Consider the following 24123-nt stretch of genomic DNA (forward strand, 5'->3'; position numbering starts at 1 on the left):
TGGAATAGTTCAAAGCTGTGAACTCCTTATCATTTTTCCGAGCAGATTCTGTATTTTCCTTTCAGATCTCCTTCCCATGAATCCAGCTTGATTCATAGCACACTTTAGTCGGACATTCATCTTCGTGTATCAGCTTCTGTAGTCGTACCAGAACATGGTTACGCGTTCCCACCCCTCCTCTCCCCTCTCCCTCCCGCCGCCCTCGGGTCATTAAGCTGATGATCTCATTTTCATCTTACGCTGAGTGACACCTCAGGGCTGCAAAGCCCCCGTAGCATGTGTCTGTTAGGATCAAGAGGAGAATGCGGCTGTGTGTTTAAAAAGTGTCCTTCCCGACCTTACGAGCTCAAAACGCTCTCCTGGGGGGGTTTAGTTTCTCAAAGTTTGCGTTTGTAACGGAATCCAAGACAAAGTTTTGATTCGTTTTTATGAAAGAAATGTGTCACTCTGAAGACTGCCACTGACTTTTTATCCTGTTTGTTGGAGTGGTTGTGAATCTAAATCTAAACTCTTTGCAGAGTACCTCCACACTGCTGCAGTGTGCGCCCCGAGCCAACATTCATATACGTTTGTATGTCATCTGTTTGGGTTAGGCTCCTCTTACACGGCACGCACACTGCTGCTCTTGTGGCACACCTGCATTCGCCCACCTTAACAACTGCCAGCTGTGTGCGCTACCTTGAACTTTCATCTCCGCTCATTTGGCTCTTCCTGTTTGACAGGAAACGCCGGGTCAGCTGACCAGACAACGCCACACACCTGCAGCTCTGAATGCACCGTTATCCGTGGAAACATGCACTTGTTTTCACAGCAGCCAGTTATTTGCCCCCCCCCTCCTCCCCCTTCTGCATGTGGAGCGCCGGTCCACGCGGAGGCCTCTTTGCTCTCTACTCGCCAAGCCGCATGGTTTCCCCACATTTCATCACTCTCCTTCCCTTGTGGGCAGCCGTGCCAACAGCTCTGTGTGGTGTGGGAGGGCTGTGAAACTTCAGAAGTCGTCAGGTTTGCAGCCAAGGCATGAATTTCCTCCCTCTCCTCGCTCGCCTGTCCAACCCCGCCCCATTCCTCCCCGACAGTCTTTTACGAGCAATCCGAGATCTCGGTTCAGACACAGAGCGGTCTGTGCTCTAATGTGGCCACAGTCGTCACAAGTCCCCGCGGGGACACGACCCCTGCTCTACTGTCCACTAAAGCCTGCGTAGCCAGACACAAAGCATGTCCCCATGATGCCATAACTGAGTGTGTGATTTATCCAGGCAAAATGGTGGTCACATGTCACCATGCAGTGTAAACTGTCGTGGTTTGCACAAGGTCTGAAAGCTTAGCGCTAGCCTCAGTTTTCTTACTGTGTGAGTCTGTTAGGGCTCTTTCTTATACATGTGTCCAGTTACAGTTTATAACAGTGAAAGGATCATAAGGGCCGTGACACACCAAGCCAACGGTCGACCTATTTCGGTGTCGAGCCGTGAGGGTAGCATCTCAAGCCCTAGGGTTTCCGATGTGTCCAGTACGTCCTGTGCTAGAACTTATCTGCAAGCTGTTGGCTGTAGTCTTTGTGGTGTGTTCAAGTGCTAGTTTGACCCCTGTTGCCAGATCTTCAGCCAGTACTGAATTGGCGAGTCAATGCACGACACCTCTCTTTGCAAACCGGAGCGCAGAAGACGTAAACGGAAGTGACGAGAGTTCAAAGGGCACACAGGAGGCCTGCTTTTACATCTTGGTCTAATCTGAACATTCAGAATACACAGATGTTTTACAGACTATTGGCTGTAGTCTTTGTGTTGTGTTCAAGTGCTAGTCGGACCCCTGTTGCCAGCTTTTCAGCCAGTTCGGTGTAGTGAATTGGCGACGGAACGAGACTGTGATTGACTGACACCTCTCTTACTACTCTTACAGCTGACAACGTTCAGAGGACACACAGAAGGCTTGTTTTTACATCTTGGTCTAATCTGAACATTCAAATAAACAGATATGTTCACAAAGACTTAACAGGATTCAGGAGAGGCCAGTTCTGTACAGCGGTTTTGAAATCCTTACTATCTTTCTAAGCCTTCCAGTCAGCCAACTTTAATGCAAGCACAGAACTTATCTGCTAGCCGACTGTTGGCTGTAGTTTTTGTGGTGTGTTCAAGTGCTAGTCGGACCCCTGTTGCCAGCTTTAGAGTCGATTCAGCGTACTGAATAGGCAGCAGAGCGAGGCGGTGCACGACACGTCTCGGAAGACGGGAACAGAAGTGACGAGAGTTTATAGAGCACAGGTATTTTCACAAAGAATGAATAGGGTTCAGGAGAGGCCAGTCGTGTACAGAGGTTTTGAAATTCTTACTAGCTTTCTAGCCCTCCAGTCAGCCAGTAGTAGCTCTTCCAGTTTCCCAGAAACGTTTTTTATTTTCCTTTCATGCAGGCGCAGAACTTATCTGCTAGCTGGCTGTTGGCTGGCTGACTGTTGTCTTTGTGGTGTGTTCAAGTGCAACTTGTGGGTGTCCAGACCCAGGTGACTTGAGGTGACGCCACCGCCAGCCTTCGTTGCCGGTAGTTCCTTTGATGACCTTGACTCATAATGTCAGCTGTGCCCTACGCAGTCCAGCGGCGAACCGAGCAAAGTGTGACATGCACTTTAAAAAAAAAAAGGCTCGTACTCCAGAGGTTTGAGCTCATAGTTTGTGTTTTTATTATTAAAAGGAAAAAAGCTTCAGACGACACTTGCTCAACTGGAAATGTTTTGCGGCCGGTTGCTACTGCGAAACTGCGTTTAACCCGGACCACATCGGAGCTGCCAAGTGGGGGTGAAGCACCAAACCCCGAGCATGACTGCCAACGTTACAACAGTTCCACTGCTAAAAATGTTGTAATGTTTCATGGGAAGCGCATTCGAACAAAAAAAAAAAAGAAGAAAAAACACAGCGCGCATCATTAAAATACAGCTGAAACATCTGACGAAAAGCTGAGCACCGCGGGACGTCTGCAGCCTAAACGCTCGCGTAGCATGACGTGAATTGTCATTGGAGCTGATGGGACCGTGCATAACCTCTGGTGACAGTTCAAAAGTGACCACCACCCCGTTGTGTCAGCGCTCGTGGGGGCTGTGTGGGGCAGAACACTGGCATGACGCACCCCTCCTCTTGTACTACTATCTCTTCTCAGAACACAGCCTTCTTTCACTTCTGTCACTCCGCTGATTAAAGGCCGGGGGCCCTCTGTGTGTGTGTGTGTGTGTGTGTGTGTGTGTGTGTGTGTGTGTGTGTGTGTGTGTGTGTGTGTGTGTGTGTGTGTGTGTGTGTGTGTGTGTGTGTGTGTCGGTCTGCTGCGCAGCACGTTCAACGAGGGCTGTGTTTACCCATTTCCTTCTTGACTCAGTGCATGTACCACAAGCAACTCTGACGGTGTAAATATGACCTCGCCGTGCACAAAGATTTCTCATGCGACGGCGCAATAATCCGATCCATTACAAAAGTATGCACAGGCCTCGCAAGGCGGCTTCAGCCCCGCAGATACGCTTTGTGTGGCATCTGAATGGCGTGTCAAGCGTCTATCTTCAAATTACTCAGCTCGTCTTTAACGAGGCGGCTTTGTTTCCCCTCGGTGGCACCTTACACTCTCAGAGAATGACAAGGATCATCTGCAACACTGAAGAAAAAACGCAGAAGGGAGTTGCAATCGTAACAGAGCAGCGAAAAAAAATCAACCAAAAAAAAAAAAAGTTGATGACAGTATAGACTGTGGAGGTTTGCACCGGGGAGGGGAAGCAGACAAACGGAGCAGCAGCAGCAGCAGCAGCCCTGACACATGGCCCACATTCACAGCCGCCTCCCACGTCACTGTGCTCCTCAGAGAAAAAGCCCCTTTTGTTTCCCAGAGCAGGGGAGGGAGGGAGGTCTCTGGGGTGAACCGTCGCTCTGCTCCACCACTCCACCCGCCACCAAGAGTAAAAAAAAAAGAAATAATAAAGAAAAAAGGACCGGACTTCCCACCCCTTGCCTGGCGTCCTCCCTGCTCACCCCCCCCCTGCGCTTCAGCACACAAACACAGGCACATCAGTAGTGGCACTACTACTACGGCTCTGATTGTCTTTTCCTGCAACTTAATTGGGTCAGCCTGCATTGTTGCATTAAAGACGTGGCCAACAATGACCTTGCTGTTATTGCAGGGGCTCTAGTGAAAGGATCGCTTGAGATTCTTAGAGAAAAGTAGCGACAGATTGTGGAAACGGGATCAATTGCAGGAAAAAGTCCTGAATTAAAACTGTTCTTTAGCAAAATATCCTAAAAGCTACCAGAATATTATGCATCCAATTAGGTTAATTCTTTATATTGTTATTATTCTTATAGATTTTTAAGTAAAGCTACAATATGAGGTGTTAAATTTGCATGAAACTAGTTTTCTCATCTCAAACTTAAGTTAGTTTAACGCCATTCATTCATTTCACATCATATTCAACCACTAGCTACTAAAGGCTTTGAGGACAAATCCCTGTAATCTAGTGTGTTAAGCCTTAATAGTATCCACAAGAATCCAGGCCACCTAGAACAATCACTCACCCCCGCATTTGACCCAATAAAAGACGCCCAGACTCAATCCACACATGGCACATTTAAAACTGTGTTTATTTGTATAGAAATATGCTCACGTCTTACATAACTTTGTCGTTACAAATCGTAAAAAGAAAAGAATATTAACGCTATTAGCATCACGACGTTTTCCTTTTTCCAAAAACATACAGGAGCATATATCTCGGAGATAAGCCTGATGTTACAGATGTGTGAAATGTTAAGCTCTTCAGTATTACTTAATAGGTGGTGTGTGTTTGTGTTTGTGTGTGTGTGTGTGTGTGTGTGTGTGTGTGTGTGCGTGCGGCTCCTTGCTCAGTAAAAAAAAAAAAAGTGAGAGGGGCTTTTCTGAGAGCGTCTCCATTTCCCTTCCGTCATGACCCCGTGTGCTACTGAAGAACGTCGGAGGAGGAGGAGACACTCTTTCTAGAGCAGAGAATTTATACAAACCTGCTGCGAATTCTCTCCAAGCATAGCACAGTTAGGGGTAATCAGGGTTACACAGAAATGTTAAAAGACCCCAGCCTCTGAGCCGACTTTGCTATATATATATTTTTTTTTTTTTGTGTGTGTGTGTGTGTTGTTCAGTTCTATCCAAACAAAATCCATCTTCCCTGACGTCTTTGTTCTCCTGAGACACAGTTGAGATACCCCGGAAATGGGTGTTTAGCACACAAAGCTCGTGTTCAGTCTCTCCTCCAGGAAAGAAGCTTTCCACTTGCTTTCTCCTTAAGACTATCAGTTCTGTTTATTGTACCACCTGGTGATAAACTTTCAGTTACCCTAAATAAGCGTTTCCCCCCTCTGGGGAGGAAAACCCTCCAGCTCAGTTCCTCTCGATTTGCTCGATGTCGAGCTCGCCCCCGAGCTGATACACGTCCTTCCTCATGCTACACAGTCCGGCCCACAGGGGCTCGCTGTCCTTCCCATTGGTCGTCCCCGTCGTCGCGTCGCTGCAGTCCGTGGAGTTCCAGTCCGCCTCCTCTGTGCCGGGGTCTGTCGACGCGCTGCCGGTGACCTCGCCCTCTTTGGTCCGAGGCTGAACTTCCTCCGAGCCGTGTTCGTTTGCAGACGAGTCGTCGGTGTCGCGGTGAGCGCTGCTCCTGAGAGTGGGGAGGGCCTGGCTTGACTCGCAGCTGTCTTCGCCTGTGATTCCAGGGCAGCTAAGGCTGTGGAAATTCCGAAGTTTCTGCGGAGAGACAGGTCATTTTTTATTTTTTCTGTTCTCAAGGAAACAGACGTGCCCTTAAACAAATATGTTAAGTCCTACCACACCAAAGGTTTCTGCTCCAAAGTCTCTATGGTAACAGCATATTTGGTGAGTGAAATCAAAAACATTTCCTTTATTTTGGACGGTGACCCAAGTCCCAACTGGGACATAATTAAAGTCATCTCATACTAACAAACCCTTCACTGTGCTCAGTGAGTGTGTGAGGCCTGCAGTGGACACTGAGGAGTAACGACTATGTTATAAAAGATTTGGTGTCAATTAAGCCTGCATTTCTACCGGAGCAACAAGTCAGGACTGTAATCTGACGTCCAGAAAGAAGCCAGGCAGCAAGTGGCCAGATACCCAGAGGGCAGACATCACTCATGTTGGCCTTTTGACTCAGCGGGCTACAATGCACACATACATCTGGCAAATCCACCAAGCTCCTCTTTTTAGGCAGATCCACATGTGCCAACGCCGCCGCCGCCGCTGCAGGCGAGTCCTGTGACAGCTGTGCGCGCTGGAATGAGGAGCTTTACGACGGAGGCTTATCCAATGTGTACGGCTAATGTGGAGGAGGCAGGACAGCTGCCTCATGCCTGACAGCTACGGTGTTGGGCCAGAGGGACGCAGGAGAATAGGGCCTCTGTGAAACCTCCATTTGTCATTTGTGCGCTTATGTAACACTCAACAAGCACGGGACTGTTGAGAGACGCAGCTCGCGGCCAAGTGCACGCACCACGGCTGAAATTAATCAGTAGATTTAAGGCGGCAGAAAAAAAAAGTTAATTTAAGTTCATTATACGGCAAAACTTTGCTTTAGAGAAGCTGCAGCCTACAAAAATTAACCTCTTTTTAATTGATAAATTGACTTAGTACGAGAAAAAAAGGACTAAAAGGATTATATGTCAGTCCATTCATAATTTGAGTTCCAATTATACTATAATAATATTTACATGTTGGGGTTTTATCATCCAGCTACAAGGAAGTATAAAGACCAGAGTGATCAGAAAGTTACTGTCCATGTGAAAGTCCTCTGCATCAGGTAGTTGCAGATCCAAAGGGGCCCCTGGGTGTTTTTCTTGGCCCCTGAGAGGCGTGCACATTTGTCAGCACCGAGCCAGTGTCACATTGCAGCCCTTTAGCTTTTAGCACTTAAGGCTCTGCAGGCAGACTTTCTGGCCCGGACCATGGGACCGAGCTGATAAGGTCAAGAGTAGTCTGGACTATAGCAAAACATCGACTTTAACTAAACCGTGCGTGCCTTTAACTTAGAGCGGAGGAGAACGTGTTTGACAGGAGCGTCCCTGACACAACTTACTGCCCAGTTAAGCTCATAAATAAGTGCTGCTCATCCCTCCTCCTCCTCCTCCTCTTTCCACTAGAGACTAGAAGGACTCCTCATCCATACTGACCTTGACTCTCCCGTCAATAAAAAAGCTGATCAATAGCTCATGAGGCCCGGTTGTGGCAGCGATCCACCCACTGAGCTGAATTTACAGAAATCAATATCTCTTCACCCGACCCCCCCTCCCTTTGTGCGACAATCTATAACCTCTTGCCACAGCTGCTCTACTTCCTGACATTCACGGAGCGGTGGTGGTGGCGGCGGCGGCGAGTTACGTACAGGGTAGCAGTTTTCTCCCTGGGTAAATTACACCGCTGGGGCGTGTGGGTGAGAGGACGCTTCGAACAGTAAGGTGACTTTGAATCCGGACGGGACGGCACGTGTGGACGCCCCCCAGACGAGCTCACCACATCTTTTCCACTGAGATTTCCTGAATCTACACAGCTGCACAGTTAAATTATCATTAGCCTCTGAAATTGTCTTCAAATAGCTCATTTTGGCCCAGTCATGTTCAGTCACAGCAGTTGTTTCGTAATAGAGGAGAGCACAGAACACAATGCATGAACAGCAGGAAGGAGCCAATGTTAACAATCTCAGCACCCCGACGTTGCCGTGCGAAAATATTGTTTATTGCCCCCGCCCGAGGCCGCTTTCTTTTCTTTTTTTCCTCCACGGTGACCTCGGCCCCGTTTGGAGTCGGCGTGTGATTGCGGTGTTCTTAAGACACGGCTGAACTCTGGGCGACTTTCTCCGAGGGGGCCAAGTCCAACTGTGTGTGTGTTTATGATCCGGCCAGAGCAACGTGTGAAACCTTACTACGAGCGTCTGCGCGCTTGCTTTGCGGGGCAGAGAGGCGAAGCGCCCGCAGGGATGTGTGCAGATGACGCCAGCCGTCTGTTGAAACACCAGAAGCCGATTGTTTCATAAGAACTACGAACACAAACTCGTCTCATCCACCGGCGCGAATGCACGCACGCGTTGAGGAATGTGACCCTGAACGGACGACAATGACAATAGATGCATTTCTGAGGTGTGCTGAGGGAGAACAGACACAATGGCGTGACCTTAACTGGAAGTGTTTGTTTATCCAAAAGCGTAAAAGAGAAAAATTGTCGCCACAACAGGTTGTAACTGACAGTGATGGACTTAACAGAGCCTCCAGCTCGCACGCTCACCCCCCTCCTGGACTTAAATCGCTGGACAGTAATCACTCGGGGCACAAAAGAGCGCTGTGGCGAGATCAACTAATGAATAAATGTCACTGGGAACGGCTCCATGATAAATTATCCGACTGGCTCCAGTGCAACATTAAATACACAGTTATAACCCTTATACTGGACTATTACTTGCATTCCAGCTTCTACATTAAATACCAACCTGGGTCATCTTTGCCAGATCCAATGAAGGCCTCTGTTTGTGCGTGTCGGCCGGTCTCCTGCGCTTCACACCAATTTTCTTGTCGTTGAGGACGCACGGCTGCGAGCGACTACGTGCGAGACCTCCCTGCCCCCCGCGGCGCTCCAGCTCTGGAGTGGAGTCAGGGGAGCTGGGTGGCGAGGGTCCACGCAGCTCGGGGAGGCAAATTTGTTCGTGAGAGAGGTAGAGGGGCTGCTGCGCCGACGGCTCGGAGGACAGGGGCATGGAGGAGGAGGGCGTCAGGCTGGTGAAGGCGGAAGGCCAGGGGAGGCCCTGGGTGAAGCTGGAGCTGCGCTGCATGCCCGGGAAGCCGAGCTGCGCGTTCCCGGCGCTGCCGCGCTGGACGCTGCCCCCACTGTGGCACCGCCTCTTCTCCACGGCCGTCCACACGCGCGAGCCCTGAGGGCGCCAGGTGGAGCGGCAGCCGCCGAGCTCATCCGAGCAGGACAGGGACCGGCACTGTCGCTTGCTGGGGGGGGCGGTGGAGTGTGAGGACGCGGCCTCGGTCAGGCTTAGATCCTGCAGCAAGCTCGTGATGGTGCTCGAAGTTGAGCCGACGTCCCAGTCCCAGTGGGCGGAGCTCCGGTGCACCTCGGGCAGGACGTCCCACAGACTCTCCAGGCTGGTCCCAACTGGCCTCTGTTGTATAGCACAGCTGTGACCCACCTCACGCCACCGGCTTGTCTCTGCAACAAACAGACCAGAATTATTTTAATCAAAAGTAAAAACCTTTGATAATATAGAGCACGGGCTTTAATCTACCAGACTCGGCTGCGAACATCAGACAAAATATCTCAAATTGGGCTAGCTTGTTAAACTCTTTCTAATCTTCACTCATTTCCATGATGATTATCACGAACCTTCAATCGTGAACAAAGAAAACGGCATTTAGTCCAAGGTTCTACGATCACGAGAGCTCGGTGACCTCAACTTCGACAACATCCATGATCCACCGCTCCGGTCCGGGTCAGTGCACTGGTCTCTTTTGCATGCGTACTTCTGTGTTGACACTTCTCACTGCTTTGTGTAAATTGGCACTAAAAATAAACCCCGTCCTCCGGGCATTGCTTTTTAAGTGTCACAGTCTGCAAGCACAGCTGATTGGAAAAGGGAAGGGAGCTCAATGTCCAACTGAGTCAATACGCCGGGAGCAGATGTCAATGACCGTCATAAACATTCTGACTGAAGCTTATCGTCTGTTTTGCTGTGGATCTACATGAGCTCAGCGTCAGACAAGCTCGGTATCTGCCCTCGCCGGTCAACCCGCACCGCGGGCTATCGTGCCAGGAAAGCACCTGTTGTCCTCTGCTGAACCGCTGCCAACTGAACTGGTCAGTCAGCTCTGAGTCAGACGCTAAACATCGAGGACGCGGCCCACTCCTTGTGTGCAATAGGTCTATTCTTCACTGGAGATAAAATCCCCAAAATACCATCGACAACACATGGGCAGGACAAAGAACAAAAGGCCTACTGGTGGTGCCGTGCTCCCTGCCAGGACTTTGCCAGTCTAAGACACTCGATGCAAAGTTACAGCAAGGACAGAATACACTTCGCTCTGCAGTAAATGGACTGTGAAGACTATTCTGCAGGCATGGGGACACGCTGTCCACGGCTTTTAACGCATCAAGGAGTGCCACGAGATTCCTGCTAATGATAAACCGACGACTTGCCATCTTAGAATCTGTTTATGTCGGCAAACACACCTGTCAAGACATATTTCGCATAATTCAACGTGTCCATCAACCAAACGGAGCAGAGATTGGCTCCATTTACGGTGTACGCTTCCACCGAAATACCACCTGACACTCTCTGAGTACTTAACTGGTGTATAATTACACGTCCTGTCCAGTTTGGGATATGAAATAACGCACATTACGGTCAGTTGCAAAACCCTTACCCATGAGTCCACAAGAGAAAAGTGCAGTCCCCTGGCTCATGGTCTGTGCCTGGAACTGTGGAAAATGCAAGAGAGAGATTCACCGTCAGCTTCACCAGAAATCCACAGAAATAAACTTCTAGTTTCTAGTGATAACAAGTCAATAAATCAACAAATAAATAAGCGACTGGAAAGCCGAGTTGTTGTTTTTTTTTGCGAATGTACGCTCGGTCCAGCTCATCAACACACAGAGAGAGGGAGTGTTCCACCGTAAATGGCTCAGATTGACGCTCAGCCCTGAAGCATGATGACTTCATTTCACGAGACTGAGAGGGCAAACTCAGTCCACATTACTGGGGGAATTTTCTCACTCTGCGCTGGCAGAAAAGAACATTTCTACTGCATGGATGCTGATTAGGAAATGAGTCAGAACTGCACGGCTTAGCGAAACTAAAATACTCCATTGTCATTTTTTTTAAAACCAGATGACAAGCACCCTGGTGACAGTTGGCCGCAATTATGACGCAATTATTGGTAATCGTGCCACAAATATCCCCTTCGGCGTGCAAAATAGCACTTTTGACATCCATTCCTGTAAGGCAATCTACAAATTTTCCGTCAAGTTTGATTATTATGAATGGCCGACGGTTAAAAGTTTCAGCTCTGATTGAAGTTGACAGTTTAGGAAAATAAAATGTGGAGCCCATCAATCTGCTGTAAAAACTCAGAGCTACACCTTGTCCTCCCACCCCGAACGTGGCTGAAGCCTCTTGGCGAGGCCACATGTAAACATACAAATTTCCTCACTTGGAAAATAAAGACGCCTACACAAATTAAAAAAATAACAAAAAAAAAAAATAATAACTCACCGGGTCCAAATTAGTACGTTTGGATGTTACATCATCGGCACCCTTCTTTTCCAGTGTTTTCTTGTAAATGATCACCATGGCAACGCACATCCTTGTCCCAAGCTGTTGCGGTAACGGCGAGCTGAGCTGAGGGTCATCTTGGTGCGAGTGCGAGCGGGCAGGCAGGTTTCTCGTGCGCTTAAGACGGCGGGGCCCCCCCTCGAACTCCTCCGGGAATGCGCTTCACTCCTCGGCCCAGTCCTGAGCGGACGCACAAAGACGAGCGCAGGGTTAGAATTCAGTACATTGCTGACATTCTGTCGACCATATAAAGCGGAGGACAATCCAGCTGGATTGAGGCGAACGGATCCCACCGGGCGGAGGCTCTGAAACACATCATCATCATTATCATCATCATCGAAAAAGGAAAAACCCAAACCTCCCCAAAAAAGATTTCTCAACAAAAAGTCTATCTTTCGAGTATAAAAGTTGGAAACACTAACCCCATGACGACATGAAAAGTTATTCTAACTCTTGTTCGTTATGGAGAAGTTGCAGAGTGTGTAGCAGCCCTGTCAGCTTGTATGCAAGCTACATGCTAACGTTAGCATGCCGAGATGCATTCATATTTACCACAATTCATGTTCACCGTCTTAATTTAGCATAGTTCAGCTGAGAATTATGGGAATTTCGTTACAGTTTTGCAGCATTTAGTGACAAAATTAAATCAGTCAAGCTCATGAGGGATCAGAGGATCATCCAACTCATCAGGATGTATCCTCTGGGGATCATGAATGTACCTACAGGCAGTCTAAGTCTGAATCGAGCAATTGTCTAACGCTCACCACAGCTTCTCGGCACTATAAAACCCAACAAACCACTCACATTTCATGCCCACAGATGAGTATTTAATGGTGAAAAAAAAAAAAACAACTAAGCTTTCACATCACACAGCTTTCTGTCTGTTCTTAATCTCTTGTCACACAGAACATGAGCATCCTGTTTAACATCTACACAAGTAGAAGATAGGTCAGTGGTTTGACAGGCGCTTTTTTTTTTTTTTCTTTCTTTCTCTCAGCTGTCGAGTGAGCGAGGAAACATTCCCAGCAAACGCTCACTTAGATTGACAAGTTGTCGCCCGTGCTGTCATGCAGCGTGGCAGTCTGCAAGATGAACTAATAGTCTCACTTCCACATGGGCTCTGCGGCGCGTCGACCAAAAGTGGAACTCTACACTCTACGTGCCTGCTCGCGTGGACGAGTTACCTCAAAAGTGTTCCACACTGGCGCACACAGAGAGGAATAGAGCAAAGTCAAAGTTGTGTAACTGAATCCTCTGGGGCCTGGCTGGGAATAGCTGACCTTGCGGTTATCAAAACAACTCTCTTCGCATTAATGCCGCACCACGATTACAGTAAAACCGCTGATTGGCCACAGATACAGATCTATGCAATCATCACAGGAGGATTTTTACAACCGCTGGATCAGTTCCACCTCAGGTTACGTCAGGTAAGGGACTGAAGCGAAGGGGAGTGGACGCGAGGCGGTCGTGTGACGCCCGCAAGGTCGGAGGTTTAAATGACAGGACAACTGCAGGCGGAGGAAGGGGGGGGGACGTGAAACAAAAGAGTGCTCTGTGCAGAAGATGAGACACCGTGGGAAACAAAAGAGGCGACATCAGAGATCGCGGGCGGTGGGGTGGAGTGTGTGCATTTTGTGGGGAAGAGGAGGAGGAGGGAGGGGGGGGGGGTTGCAGCGTCACAAGACCCTGCGGGAGCTGGAGGTGGCGTTTGCAATCGGCATATGATTTCCATTACAAACACTTATCACATCAAGAAAACAACTTGAGGGTGTTTCTGCTCCTACAAGGCTATCAACACCACTCAAGGACGTCTGGCAGCTTAAACTCGCAGCTAGTGTGAACAAAAAAACAACAGATCAAAGCTTGAAGTTGCACGAATTCAGCCCAGATTGTGCCATGTGTGGCCACCGAGATCTAACCACGGACGTTCTGGGCTGAAAGGGAACAGATGCAGCTGCCAAACGAGGCGTCTGAGATTTTCTGCCCACGGGGCGGCGCGTCCATCTCAAAACCCGATTCACCTCTGTACCAATGCTGCAATTATCTGGAATCAGTGGGAGTCTTTATGCATGCTTCTGCAGCCGTGGTGATGGATGCACACGGCACTGACACGGAAATTAATTTGGCAAAGACTAGGAAAAACTCTTGACGTTTGCTCAAACAAAGAGGACACTAAATGTTCCCTATCCCCAGAACGATGGAAAAAAGACTCGCTTGTGCTCTGACATTCGGAAATTGTAAACAACACCACATTACTTTTAGTCGGGGGAGAATAGCAGCAATCATCTTTCTCATGCTCAGGCATTACATTTTTTTTTTTTTAAGCTCATAAATCTGAGTACTTTAAATGGGCGAGGTTTATAACATAATTATAAACATTCCCCTGCTCCATTACATAAGTTGGACACACAATTATAAAAGCCAAACCTAACCCTACGGCCTTTGAAAGCCACTCAAACTTGTGTCAGTGTGTGTGCTGGCAAAGGGGAATTTACTTTTCCACGCACAGACAAACCAGTAAGGCAAATTAAGGAGCCATATACCAAGGAATGAATTCCAGTGCTTAATGGATGCACCCTCACCACTCACCTCGTACTGCATGCACAGCTTTGTTCAAAGACGCAGCTACAATCTGCCAAACGAGGTGTCTAGAATTTCTGCCCATGGGGTGCCACTCCCCTTCTCAAAACCAGAATCACCCCCCGGTAACGATGCTGCAATTATCTGGAATCAGTGGGAGTCTCTACGTATATGCTTCTGGAGCCCGATAGCGCTTTATCTGGGCCGGGGCAGCAACCACCGTGACAGCTGAGGAACTCTAATTTCTGAGAAGGGGAAGAACGTTGCAGGACGTTTCCCTCGGGCCTGGCTCTCCATCACATGCAAACAGGCTTGCAAGCAGAAGTCTGCAGTGACAGCAGACCTCCTCTGCAGACGCAGCGCCGCGTTGGACGGGCTGACGGGACCCCACGGCTTCCTTTGTGGTCGCCGAAAGCCTTTCAGCCTTCGCTGCTTCGGCGTGTCAGAAACGGCGAGCTACCGCACAGCACAAGAGAGATAGGTCATGAGAGGAAACCACAGGGTCGATTTGGTCAAGTCAAAGCGGGCCTGCTTTAATGTCGGCTCGGTTTTTGAAAACAAAAACAGAAGTGTCATGTTGTATACGACACTTTTCTGAGACTTTGCTATGACGCATACTTTGAGGTCAGTTCCAAATAGGGTGCAGACTCTCAGCTTAGCCGTGACAGTAAGCATCTCAACTGCGGTCACCCCCGAGGGCTGTTTCCCAATTTGAGCAGCTTTTCCATACATTGCTCAGACTGTAATCCCACGGGTTAGGCCACCATTACATAAGGATTTGGCAGCTTTGTGTCTCACTGACAATTAGAGCTAATACTAATCCATTTTATAGCACTTGGACATCTGGTGGAAAACAGAACCGTTTGATACGATTCTTCTATTTTGTTCGGGCGCCTCTACTCTTGCACTTGTTCGGACTATTTTAAACTTTCTATAACTGTTTTAAAAAGCTTTTCATGTGGGTAAACCGACGCAGAGAATGCCATAAAACAGCTCGGCTGTTCATTCAACTTTCCAGACATCCTCCTTTGACATTCCTGAAAGAATGGCAGTTGGATCCGTGTTTGCTCTCAACAATCCCAGGATTGTGGCCGTCTCCACAATAGGGAGCATCTGCTGAGCACCTGAGATGGCCAGACTTCTTGAAACCCAACTGAAGGATTTGTGCAGGCTCTTCATCGCCACACCACTTGTGAAAAGAATGCTTGGTTATAAAAAAAAAAAAAAAAAAGCTTGGCTCTGCCCCTCTCTGCAGAAGGATTCCCTGAGAGAAAATATGCATGTTCTTGAAAAGCTGGTTTCCCCTCGCTATTGGCCGTGGTGACCTCCTCGTCTGACTTGCACTCAGGATCCATATTTGGACTCACATTTGAGAAGCTTCCTGTGGCACAACTGTGGTGTGTGTCGATGGGGCTTGTCGTAGACCAGATATTTGAATAATAAAAACGGACAAACCAGTTCTTGTCTTTCCGCCGCATGTCCTGCACCGATTCCACTGTGAACATTTTTTGAAACCCTCAAACTTTCTTTGTTGGCGTCGCCATTAATTAAGCTCCACAAAGGGCAGGTGCTGTCACGGCTGACTGAGTGAAAAGAAGTTTTTTTTTTTTTTTTTGAAAACTCATTGTAGGGCGCAGGCTAGCCCACAGCTGTCCGCGTGTTCACAGAAATTAGGCTGTGTCAAACAGGAGGCACACTCTACATTTGAAGCAGCCAGTGAATAGTCAGAAATGAGCATGGCTGAGAGGCTTCAATGGTAGTTATCAGGCTCGGTTGAAGGGCTGGGGTACAGCCAAGGTCTCACAAGCATACAGCTGCCCACTTACCATAAACACAAAGGCTCAGCATGGCTATGCATGGCAGCCAAGGAGGCCTACGTTTTTAAGCAGGCCTGCTGTTTAATTATCTCATACATAATCACTTGCACTGTATACATTTGTCCGGGACAAGAGCTTTGTTGAGCTCTGTAATCAAGGCTTTCAACAAACCTGTCCAAGTTGGGGAGAAATGTTGTCCACTTGAATGCTAAATCTAACAGAGTCTCTTAATTACAGAGGGTTGGAGACACAACAACCACAGCAGAATAACATGTCAATGGACTAAATAAGAATAAATCACGCCGAGTGGATGTCGCTCCGTTTCAATCAAAATTAAAAACTGGAAGAGAGAGAGAGAGAGAGAAAGAGCTCCTGGGTTTTACATGCAGGAATTTATCCATCCTCCACACTGGCATCACAATACAGAATCTTAGCATAATGTCTAAATATTTTCAGTGATGTGGACGAAGACAGAGGAATCATCTGCGAGCTCCAGTTTTCAGATGAGCTTGCCAGCCCTCCAGGTGGACGCCTCTCAGTTTCAGAAGAAAAAGGGCCCTGAAAGCTGAGCTCGTCCAAGTAACCAGCACAAACAGTCCCCCCTTTAAAACCCCTTTTCCAAAATCCCTCATGAAAGGGAAATGAGTTTGGCAAAAGAAATCGGCGTGACGGGAGCTCACAGAATGTTACACGCAGGCTGCAGAGCAAACAGGATTTTGAACTTGACAGAAAGGCCACAAGCTGCTAATCATAAAATGTGAAATTGTCGCATGACACACACACACACAAAAAAAAAAAAAGCAGAAATAAAATAATCCCAGAGTGCTTTAACAGCGCGTCTCCTAAATTAAACTATACGACACATCCAGCAATGATTTACAGCGGTCGTAATTACGGCCGTGGGACACTGTACGACTATTTAGACTGCAGAATCTGTTGGGATTGTGTGTCAGCCAGCCCTGACTTCATACCTGAGGGGAGGTTTGTTAAGATAAAGATAAAGACAACAACATTCCACTGCGAGGGGACAAACTGTGACAAGGAGGGACAGGAGGAAGACCGAAATGACATACCAAAACCGCCAAGTAATGTGGTTTCATACATTAAGCCCGTGGAAAGTTTATTAAAAAGCGGCTTACATATTTTTGCCACCGAGCTTTCTATGCATGCATGCATGCATGCCGCGGATGAGTGAAAACCCCAGATCAGAATGTGTTGCTCCTCACAAATCAAATAATAATAACTTCAGGGAACAGTTTCTTGAGTTGATCTGATTGAATTTACACTTACTGTCAGATGTCAAACACATTTTTTAAGTCAAGACACTGAACTGGATAAACTTCTATTAAACTTCTCTATGAGATTTTATCACATTGTGTCTTTAAATTAACTGTCAGGACGTGTAAAAGTAGAAAAAAGTAGATAAAAGTAAGTTAAAGATGTGTGATAAGTGAGTAATAAACCAGACAAAACAAAGGGAGGCACAGCTAAGGCAGTACACATGAGGAAAAAGTTGCTAAGCTAACAAATATGTCAACTTTTTACCACAGAGACTGACTTTTTGTCGCTTATGCTCGAATTAAACAGCATAAAACCCCATTTAAACTCTTTCTAAACCCAAAAGGAGCATCTCACTTCTGCTCTTTATGAACTAGCTACTAAGTTAGCTTCAGAAACTTTATCAAAAATTTTAAAAAAGTAATAGCACTTACGAGCATCACGTTGAGCGACTCTCGTGTCCCAACAACGCCGGGCGGCTTAATTTCGGTTGACCATGTTGAGTTTTTGTTTCATCAAAACGAAAACACAGGGCAGGCAAGCAGGAAGCAAGAGGAGCAGCTCTCACTTCACGTCCTACTCCAGGCAGCTCCTGCTAACTACAACATTGCCCCAGTGCACTACTACCCCGACGAGACTGCACGTTAATGAGCCTGTGACAACATACGCGGGCGATACCACTTTTGACAGGAGCGAGGGGTGTGCGATAACTTTTCAGGTCGTTTAGCCTTTCAGTTCGGATTAAAATATTCACCTAACTTTGCTTGTCTGATCTCAAAATCATAATTCAAAACTTAAAAGCACCATAAAGGAAAATAATAACCGCTTAACACCTTTTACTTAAAACGCACCACCCCCCCGCGTTTCTAACTAGTAGTACAATCCACTCTGCATTACTGAAAAGTAGTCAGCTTTGAGCTCTGCCTATACAGACAAGGTGCTCTCACAATACACACCAGTGTAACACGATAAGTGTGTGTGTGTGTGTGTGTGTGTGTGTGTGACCTGCGCACATATTGAGTCAGTAAAATAGAGGTGCACGTTATATATACAGAGCTAGTTCCTCCCCACAAAGTATAACCCGGGCCCAAATAAATACATTTATTACAAACAGATGTTCCTCAAACAAAACTCTGGCTTCATCCATGAAGCTGCATCTGCAAGAGATATGCCATTGCTTTACTGCACAGGTTTTCCAATGCACACACACACATATATATATATATATATTGTGTAATAAGTGCACAAAGTGATCGTCTGCACATAATGCTAATAATTAATCCAGCATTTTTCCCCCTAACTCTGTGCAACAAAGAGATTTTTGTGCTTTTAATCTTCACGTTGTTTCTATAAGAGTATTTATTTCAGTATAAGCAAATAGCTTTAGAGACTTCTTTTATATTCTTTTAAAAAGGGTTCCTTTTCAATACAACTCGTGCACAATAACTGCGTGTTTGTTCGGTGTTTTCGTATGTTTAAACATTTTGTGTACATTGTGAGGCAGTGACAATAGGAGGAATTGTTATTTGCGCGCAACAGCTTACGTGACTGCGGTGTTGCATGACAAGAAAGGTACTAAAACTTAATTGCTGCATATTTGAACAGTAAACGCAACAGGATTGTCCGGCTGCAGTGCAAAAGACGGATTTATTTTATCACCCCTGTCCTGTAACCTCGCATACAGTATAAGTTAATTGATTTTGTGTGGGAGTGCAGTTAACACACACACAGGGGCTCGGGAGGGTGGGGAGCTGAGACTCACCCCTGGCAGACACTATTGTTAATCAAGGAGTAACATCTGCTGTGTGCCTCTAATCTCCCCCAGACTGTCAGACTGTCCTCCTCGGTTTTAGACTGTCTGTCTTTTGTGTTAAAGGGCATCCAGGATTTGTCTGCCTTCGCCGTGTAAGGCTGCAGCATGGGGGGGGGCGACCAAAAGTCTGTCAAAGGCGAGCGGATTTAGCAAACACACGCAGAACATGCGAAAGTCCGCGTTACCCTGTAAATCACAGACGACTCTTATAGGAAGCGGGTGACTGAGAGGGCTTGCTGTAGCCGTGCAGTTCAACAGGTTTTTCAGTGTGTGCTGTGACTGTCACAACCATAGAGGGCAGTATCCACCAATCATAGTACAACAAAAGACTGCAAAAGTAACTTGGAGTTTATTAGCTTCTAAACGTGTGAGGAATCCTAAACTTTTTAATTTGTTGCTTTTTTTTTATCTTTGCTAATGTAACTGTGGCTAGCATATGGTTGACAGTAAATAGGAAGTGATCTTCCAGCGATCAGCACCGAGACCCCATGCAGAATGCTGTATGCCATCTGTGGTTCACACTGGCCGAGGACAGATGGCTAAAGGACTCCTGTTACAGGGGCCGTCCTCTCTAAACTTTAATGAACAGTTAATCCTCTCGAAAAGAAAACTCCAATTATGTAAGATTTAGAAGTTTGTTTTCATTCATGATTTGGGACAAACGCAGCAAAACCTTCCAACTTTGTTCATGCTTTAAAATAAGCTAGTTCCAAAACTCGGGAGAACAATGGAAAGTAAATTCACTCTGTGGTATTCCATTTAGTTTGACACTCTATCCATGAGCACAAATAAATAATACACACTTGAACACAGTTGAAAAGTTTAGCTTGGCCAAGAGATCGGTTCTTGATTAGAAGAAAAACACTGACACCATTTGTCAAAATGCAGAAGTACATGAATTAAAAATCATCATAATAATAATAATCTTTTTGCTCGCTGTTGAAATGTCTCTCGGCTGCTGGATGCTGTAACTACAGTCGGGGACGTACATAAAAAAGAGCATATGGCTTTCTTGGAACTCCATCTAATTTTCATTGCTTCTCATCTTTCCCGCTAATCCTCGCCTATAATGTTTATAGCCGAGTTAATTGAACTGGCACATCTCTGTGGGTTCAGAGATCCCCTCTAAGAGGCTCTGAAGCCAGTTTTTTTTTTTTTTTTTTTTGCCAAAGCATGCACGCAGCATCTGAAAGACGTGCAGCTGTTCTTCTAGTAACGGCTCACGACTGTGTGAGCGAGGAGGAGAAAAAAAAAAAAGGGCCACAGAGATCATTTTAATTGTCAGTAATTATAATGTTTACAGGACAAACTAATAATCCCAGATGAGCTATGTGGATGTTGAATACTTGGGATGGTGGTCGGTATTCCTTTGTTTTGTATGTGGATGCTGACATTGGTAATATTACACTTTTTTTTTTTTTTAACCAAGTGTAGAAACAAACCATACGTAAGTTAACATTCAACATTTGATGCAAATTGCATGTGCAGCAGTATTATATTACACAACTGGAGTTTCTAATCATTGATATGTCATTATAGTAACACTGAGTGGGGGGAAACACAGGATATAAACTAAATCCTTTAATTACAGGTGACTTTCTGGTCATTACAGACTCTAGTAAGTGTGAGTTTTGGGTGATGTTCCTAATAAAAAACCTAAACTTCCCTTAGAACTGAACTTGGATGAGTGGCAAAACTTCTTTATCAAGAAAACCAGTTGCAGTCTTGCCTCTTTTAGCAAGTAATTGTAATAATAACTGTGCTCCAATAAGCAACCAAGTAAAAGTATTTGCATCCAACGTCTTCACAAAAAGTATTATCATTAAAATGTACTTACACACAGCTGCAGTAAAGTACAAATCAATAATTCCTTCTGTAATGCATAAAATGATTGGTAGATGGTTACTAAACACTCCATCTCTTATTTAAGAGCTGTTATTTAGACCACACACATTCTAAAAAACACAGCACCATCACTTTAAAGTCTATGTGAGGAACAGATTTATTGAGGAACATTTGCACTGAAGACATTCAGTTAGTTTTGATACAGCGCGTACAAAGACATTAATCTTATTGCCGCAGAAAGTGCAATTTTCTAGTAGTGGTAGTTTCAGGCTCATTACGCAACGCCTGTTTTCTAACCCTTTTCTGTTTAACGGTATAAATATAAAACATTTGTAAACATTTGCTGCTAATAACCAGCAGACTTTGTGGTCCCTCCTTGCGAATGGCCGCCATCGTTCTCCATGTACGCCTGCACCGACCTCCACAGCGCCCGGATGTTGCCTTCGCCGAAACCCGTCGCGCCTCTCCGCTCTATTAGCTCCAGGAATAAGGTGTCCTCTGCAAATATGGGCTTGGTGAACACCTGGAGGAGGTACCTAAAGATGTGGCGACATGTCAACCTGGAGAAGGCACTTGAAAAACAGACAAAAGAAGATCTTATAAGGGCTACAAGAATACTACTACTACTGTCTCACCTTCTGTTTTCCCTGGATGCTCTCTCTGATAAGGGGACTTGGTGCATGTCTGTGTCCAGGAGAATACCATGCTGCGCCAGTTCCTCTGGGTTGTGTCCTGCTTCCTCTATTTCCTGCTGTTTTCCCACCTGACACAGCACAGGAGATGTGTAAACCAACTGGGGAAGTCCCACGTCAATTATACACTGGTAGCGAGTTACAATTACACCCGAAATCGTAATGTTTTTCTTTACACAAAGTCAGTTGTTATGGAGTCTGCTCCCTGGCTGGTTTCTTGGTGCAAATATGGTATTAAATCGTATAAAATACGATTGTTTACTCACCCATATAACTTTGATGTCATTTTGAGTCGTTCGGACGATATTTAGATCTGCGTATATCCATATAGTGGGAGTGAATGGGGCACCGAAACGCAGCCTCTAAATAACACATTCTCTGCCGCGAAACTCGTTCATTTCACCAATATTTTGTTATGATACACTAGTGCTATTCCCCGTTGAGTCCGGAGTTACCTGTTATCATCATCCGGGGTCTGTGGATTGACCTACTAACCTCTGACCTGGATGATGTCATCACTGAGCGCTTGTTTACCTGCAATTTGCTACTGCTAGTAGCAAATTACCATTATGAGCCAGAGTATACGGACGAGGTTCATAACAGCTCGTTCATAACAGAATCATAACAAAATATTGGTGAAATGAACAAGTTTGGTGGCAGAGAATGTGTTATTTAGAGGCTGCATTTCGGTGCCCCAGTCACTCCCACTATATGGATATACGCAGATCTAAATATCAAAATGACACCAAAGTTATATGGGTCAGTAAACGATTGTATTTTATGCCAGAAATAAGGTCCAGGTTGTAAAAAAATGTAAATTCCCCTTTAAGCGGTGTCAAACCTCAGTGTAGTAGGCGGGAGGAGGGCAGATAAACTTCACACCAGCTTCAGCCATGACATTTGCAGTTGAGACTATGTTTTTGGTGTACAGTCCAATGTGCTGGACCCCTGGCGCTCTGTGCTCCTCCAAGAAGGTTTCAATTTGGTTCTTGCCTGAAAGAGGTGAAACCACACAATAATTTTAGCAACGTGCAGTAAGTTAAGACGTAAGTTAAATATTTTAAAACACGGAGGGGCTGTTCTTACTCTGTTCAGGCAGGGATTCGGCAATGACAAACTTGCAGTCTGGCTCTTTTATGTCCACAGAGGGAAGAGTGATGCCGGCCTTGCTGCACTTCCAGTACTCCATGGCCGTAAGACGTACGCCAATCCCATCCTCGTTTACAACAAAACCCTCATCCACATTTTCATTACTGTTGAGAATAAACTATTAATTACTGACATCACATTAGGCAACAAAATAAATATGATTACAAATGCATTAGATTGCAATAGCTTCTCACCTATCAATGAAAAACCTCTGAAAACCAAAGAACTTCTCGTACCACCTCATGACTTCCTTGGACGTTTCCCTGGGACATGCGTAAGTTATGTGATCAAAATGCGTAACTGGACAGGACGTGTCCTCTCCTTCCAAGCTCTTTTCACTGACATCAAATCCAGGCAAAAAGGCTCCTTTGTATTTTGTCTTGTCAATCAGCGTGTGGCAAACGTTTCCCACAATGGATTTGACCACGGAGTAGGTGACCACGCCATTCTCGTCCTCAACTGTTGTGGGAGGCACCAAGAAAGTGCAGCCCAGACTGCGAAGAACCTTGAATGACCTTTCCACGTTGTCCACCTCAAAACACACGTTGCTGGCCGTATCCAAAGGGTAGTGTGGGCTGACATCGTAAAGATACGATGCAGAGTTGCCGTGTCTGTATTTCTCCACGTGTGGATCAATGCAATATTTGTCCGTTATGTCATGAAGCCCTTCATTCATTCCATTGCCGCTATGGTGCGGTCTCTCGTTCACGACGAACACCGCCCCTCCGTTCCTGAAAGCCAGCTGCCTGGACCTGTCAGTAAGTCTGCTTGCAAACAGATTAAACTTGAACTTGGAAACGAGGTCTTTAGCAATTTTTTCCACGTTAGAAACGTGAAGCGAAACGTGGTGTAACCGGCTCAAGTACGCTGCCATGTTTTTCCTGGTGACGTTTTGGGGGGGCGAGTCCAAAAGAAAAAAAACAAAAAAAAAAAACACGGAAACGCTGACACAATTATTATTATTATTATTTTTAGATAAATAATTAGTAAATACAAATCGGATACAGGCTTAGAAAGTTGCAGCCAAACCAGCTTAATTTTAGTAGCACGTCTTCGTTTGTTGTTTGTTTTATAATTTTAGTGTCAGTATTTAATTATGCAAAAATAATAACTAAATTAATCAGGGTAAAATTGAGAACGTACATTCCTGTCATAATCCACGATAACCCTCCTAAATTTTATCATTAGAATCATTTTAAAAATATTATTCTCTTGATTAACGCCATTTTCGTTTTTTTTTTTGTTTTTTTTTTATTGTTGTTTGTGATACAATATATTCAAACCCGTTAAATCAGAATCAGAATATTTTATTACCTCTTTGTTTTTGTTTTTGCTGTGGTTGTTCCCAGAAAGTGCCAGTTGCAAGGAGTAAAATAGAAAATATAATAAAACAACGATATAAAAATATTTTTAAAAAATGTAAGATGCATAAAAACTAAATATTGCACAAATATATTTACAATTTGCAGGGGTAAAAAATTAATTTATGTATACCTAGATCAACCTAAATCAACGTTTCTCTCCAGCAGCTATGCTGAGCTGTGAGAGATTTACTGTCAATCAAAAGTTTGGATTTTTAGGGAATATTTGGTAAAATACATATTTTTATACGTATATTTTTTA

The 24123-nt window shown here is 45.8% G+C and overlaps 2 protein-coding genes across 2 annotated transcripts; both read right to left on the minus strand.

Annotated features, from left to right (window-relative positions):
* Positions 1-4586: 4586 nt before the first annotated feature.
* On the minus strand, positions 4587-17640 carry fam53b (family with sequence similarity 53 member B). Its single transcript, XM_084568015.1, has 5 exons — positions 17436-17640; positions 11267-11506; positions 10419-10473; positions 8483-9207; positions 4587-5736 (listed from the first exon to the last, which is right to left on the minus strand). The coding sequence occupies exons 2-5, from the start codon at positions 11354-11356 to the stop codon at positions 5374-5376; spliced, it is 1233 nt and encodes a 410-aa protein (XP_084424141.1). The 5' UTR covers positions 11357-11506; positions 17436-17640; the 3' UTR covers positions 4587-5373.
* A 2683-nt stretch (positions 17641-20323) lies between these two features.
* On the minus strand, positions 20324-23403 carry hpdl (4-hydroxyphenylpyruvate dioxygenase-like). Its single transcript, XM_084567924.1, has 5 exons — positions 22695-23403; positions 22438-22604; positions 22193-22344; positions 21295-21422; positions 20324-21195 (listed from the first exon to the last, which is right to left on the minus strand). Exons 1-5 carry the CDS (start codon positions 23372-23374, stop codon positions 21006-21008), a joined length of 1317 nt encoding a protein of 438 aa, XP_084424050.1. The 5' UTR covers positions 23375-23403; the 3' UTR covers positions 20324-21005.
* Positions 23404-24123: the final 720 nt, after the last annotated feature.

This window comes from Chelon labrosus (genome assembly GCF_963514085.1).
Source record: "Chelon labrosus genome assembly, chromosome: 19".
NCBI lineage: Eukaryota > Metazoa > Chordata > Actinopteri > Mugiliformes > Mugilidae > Chelon > Chelon labrosus.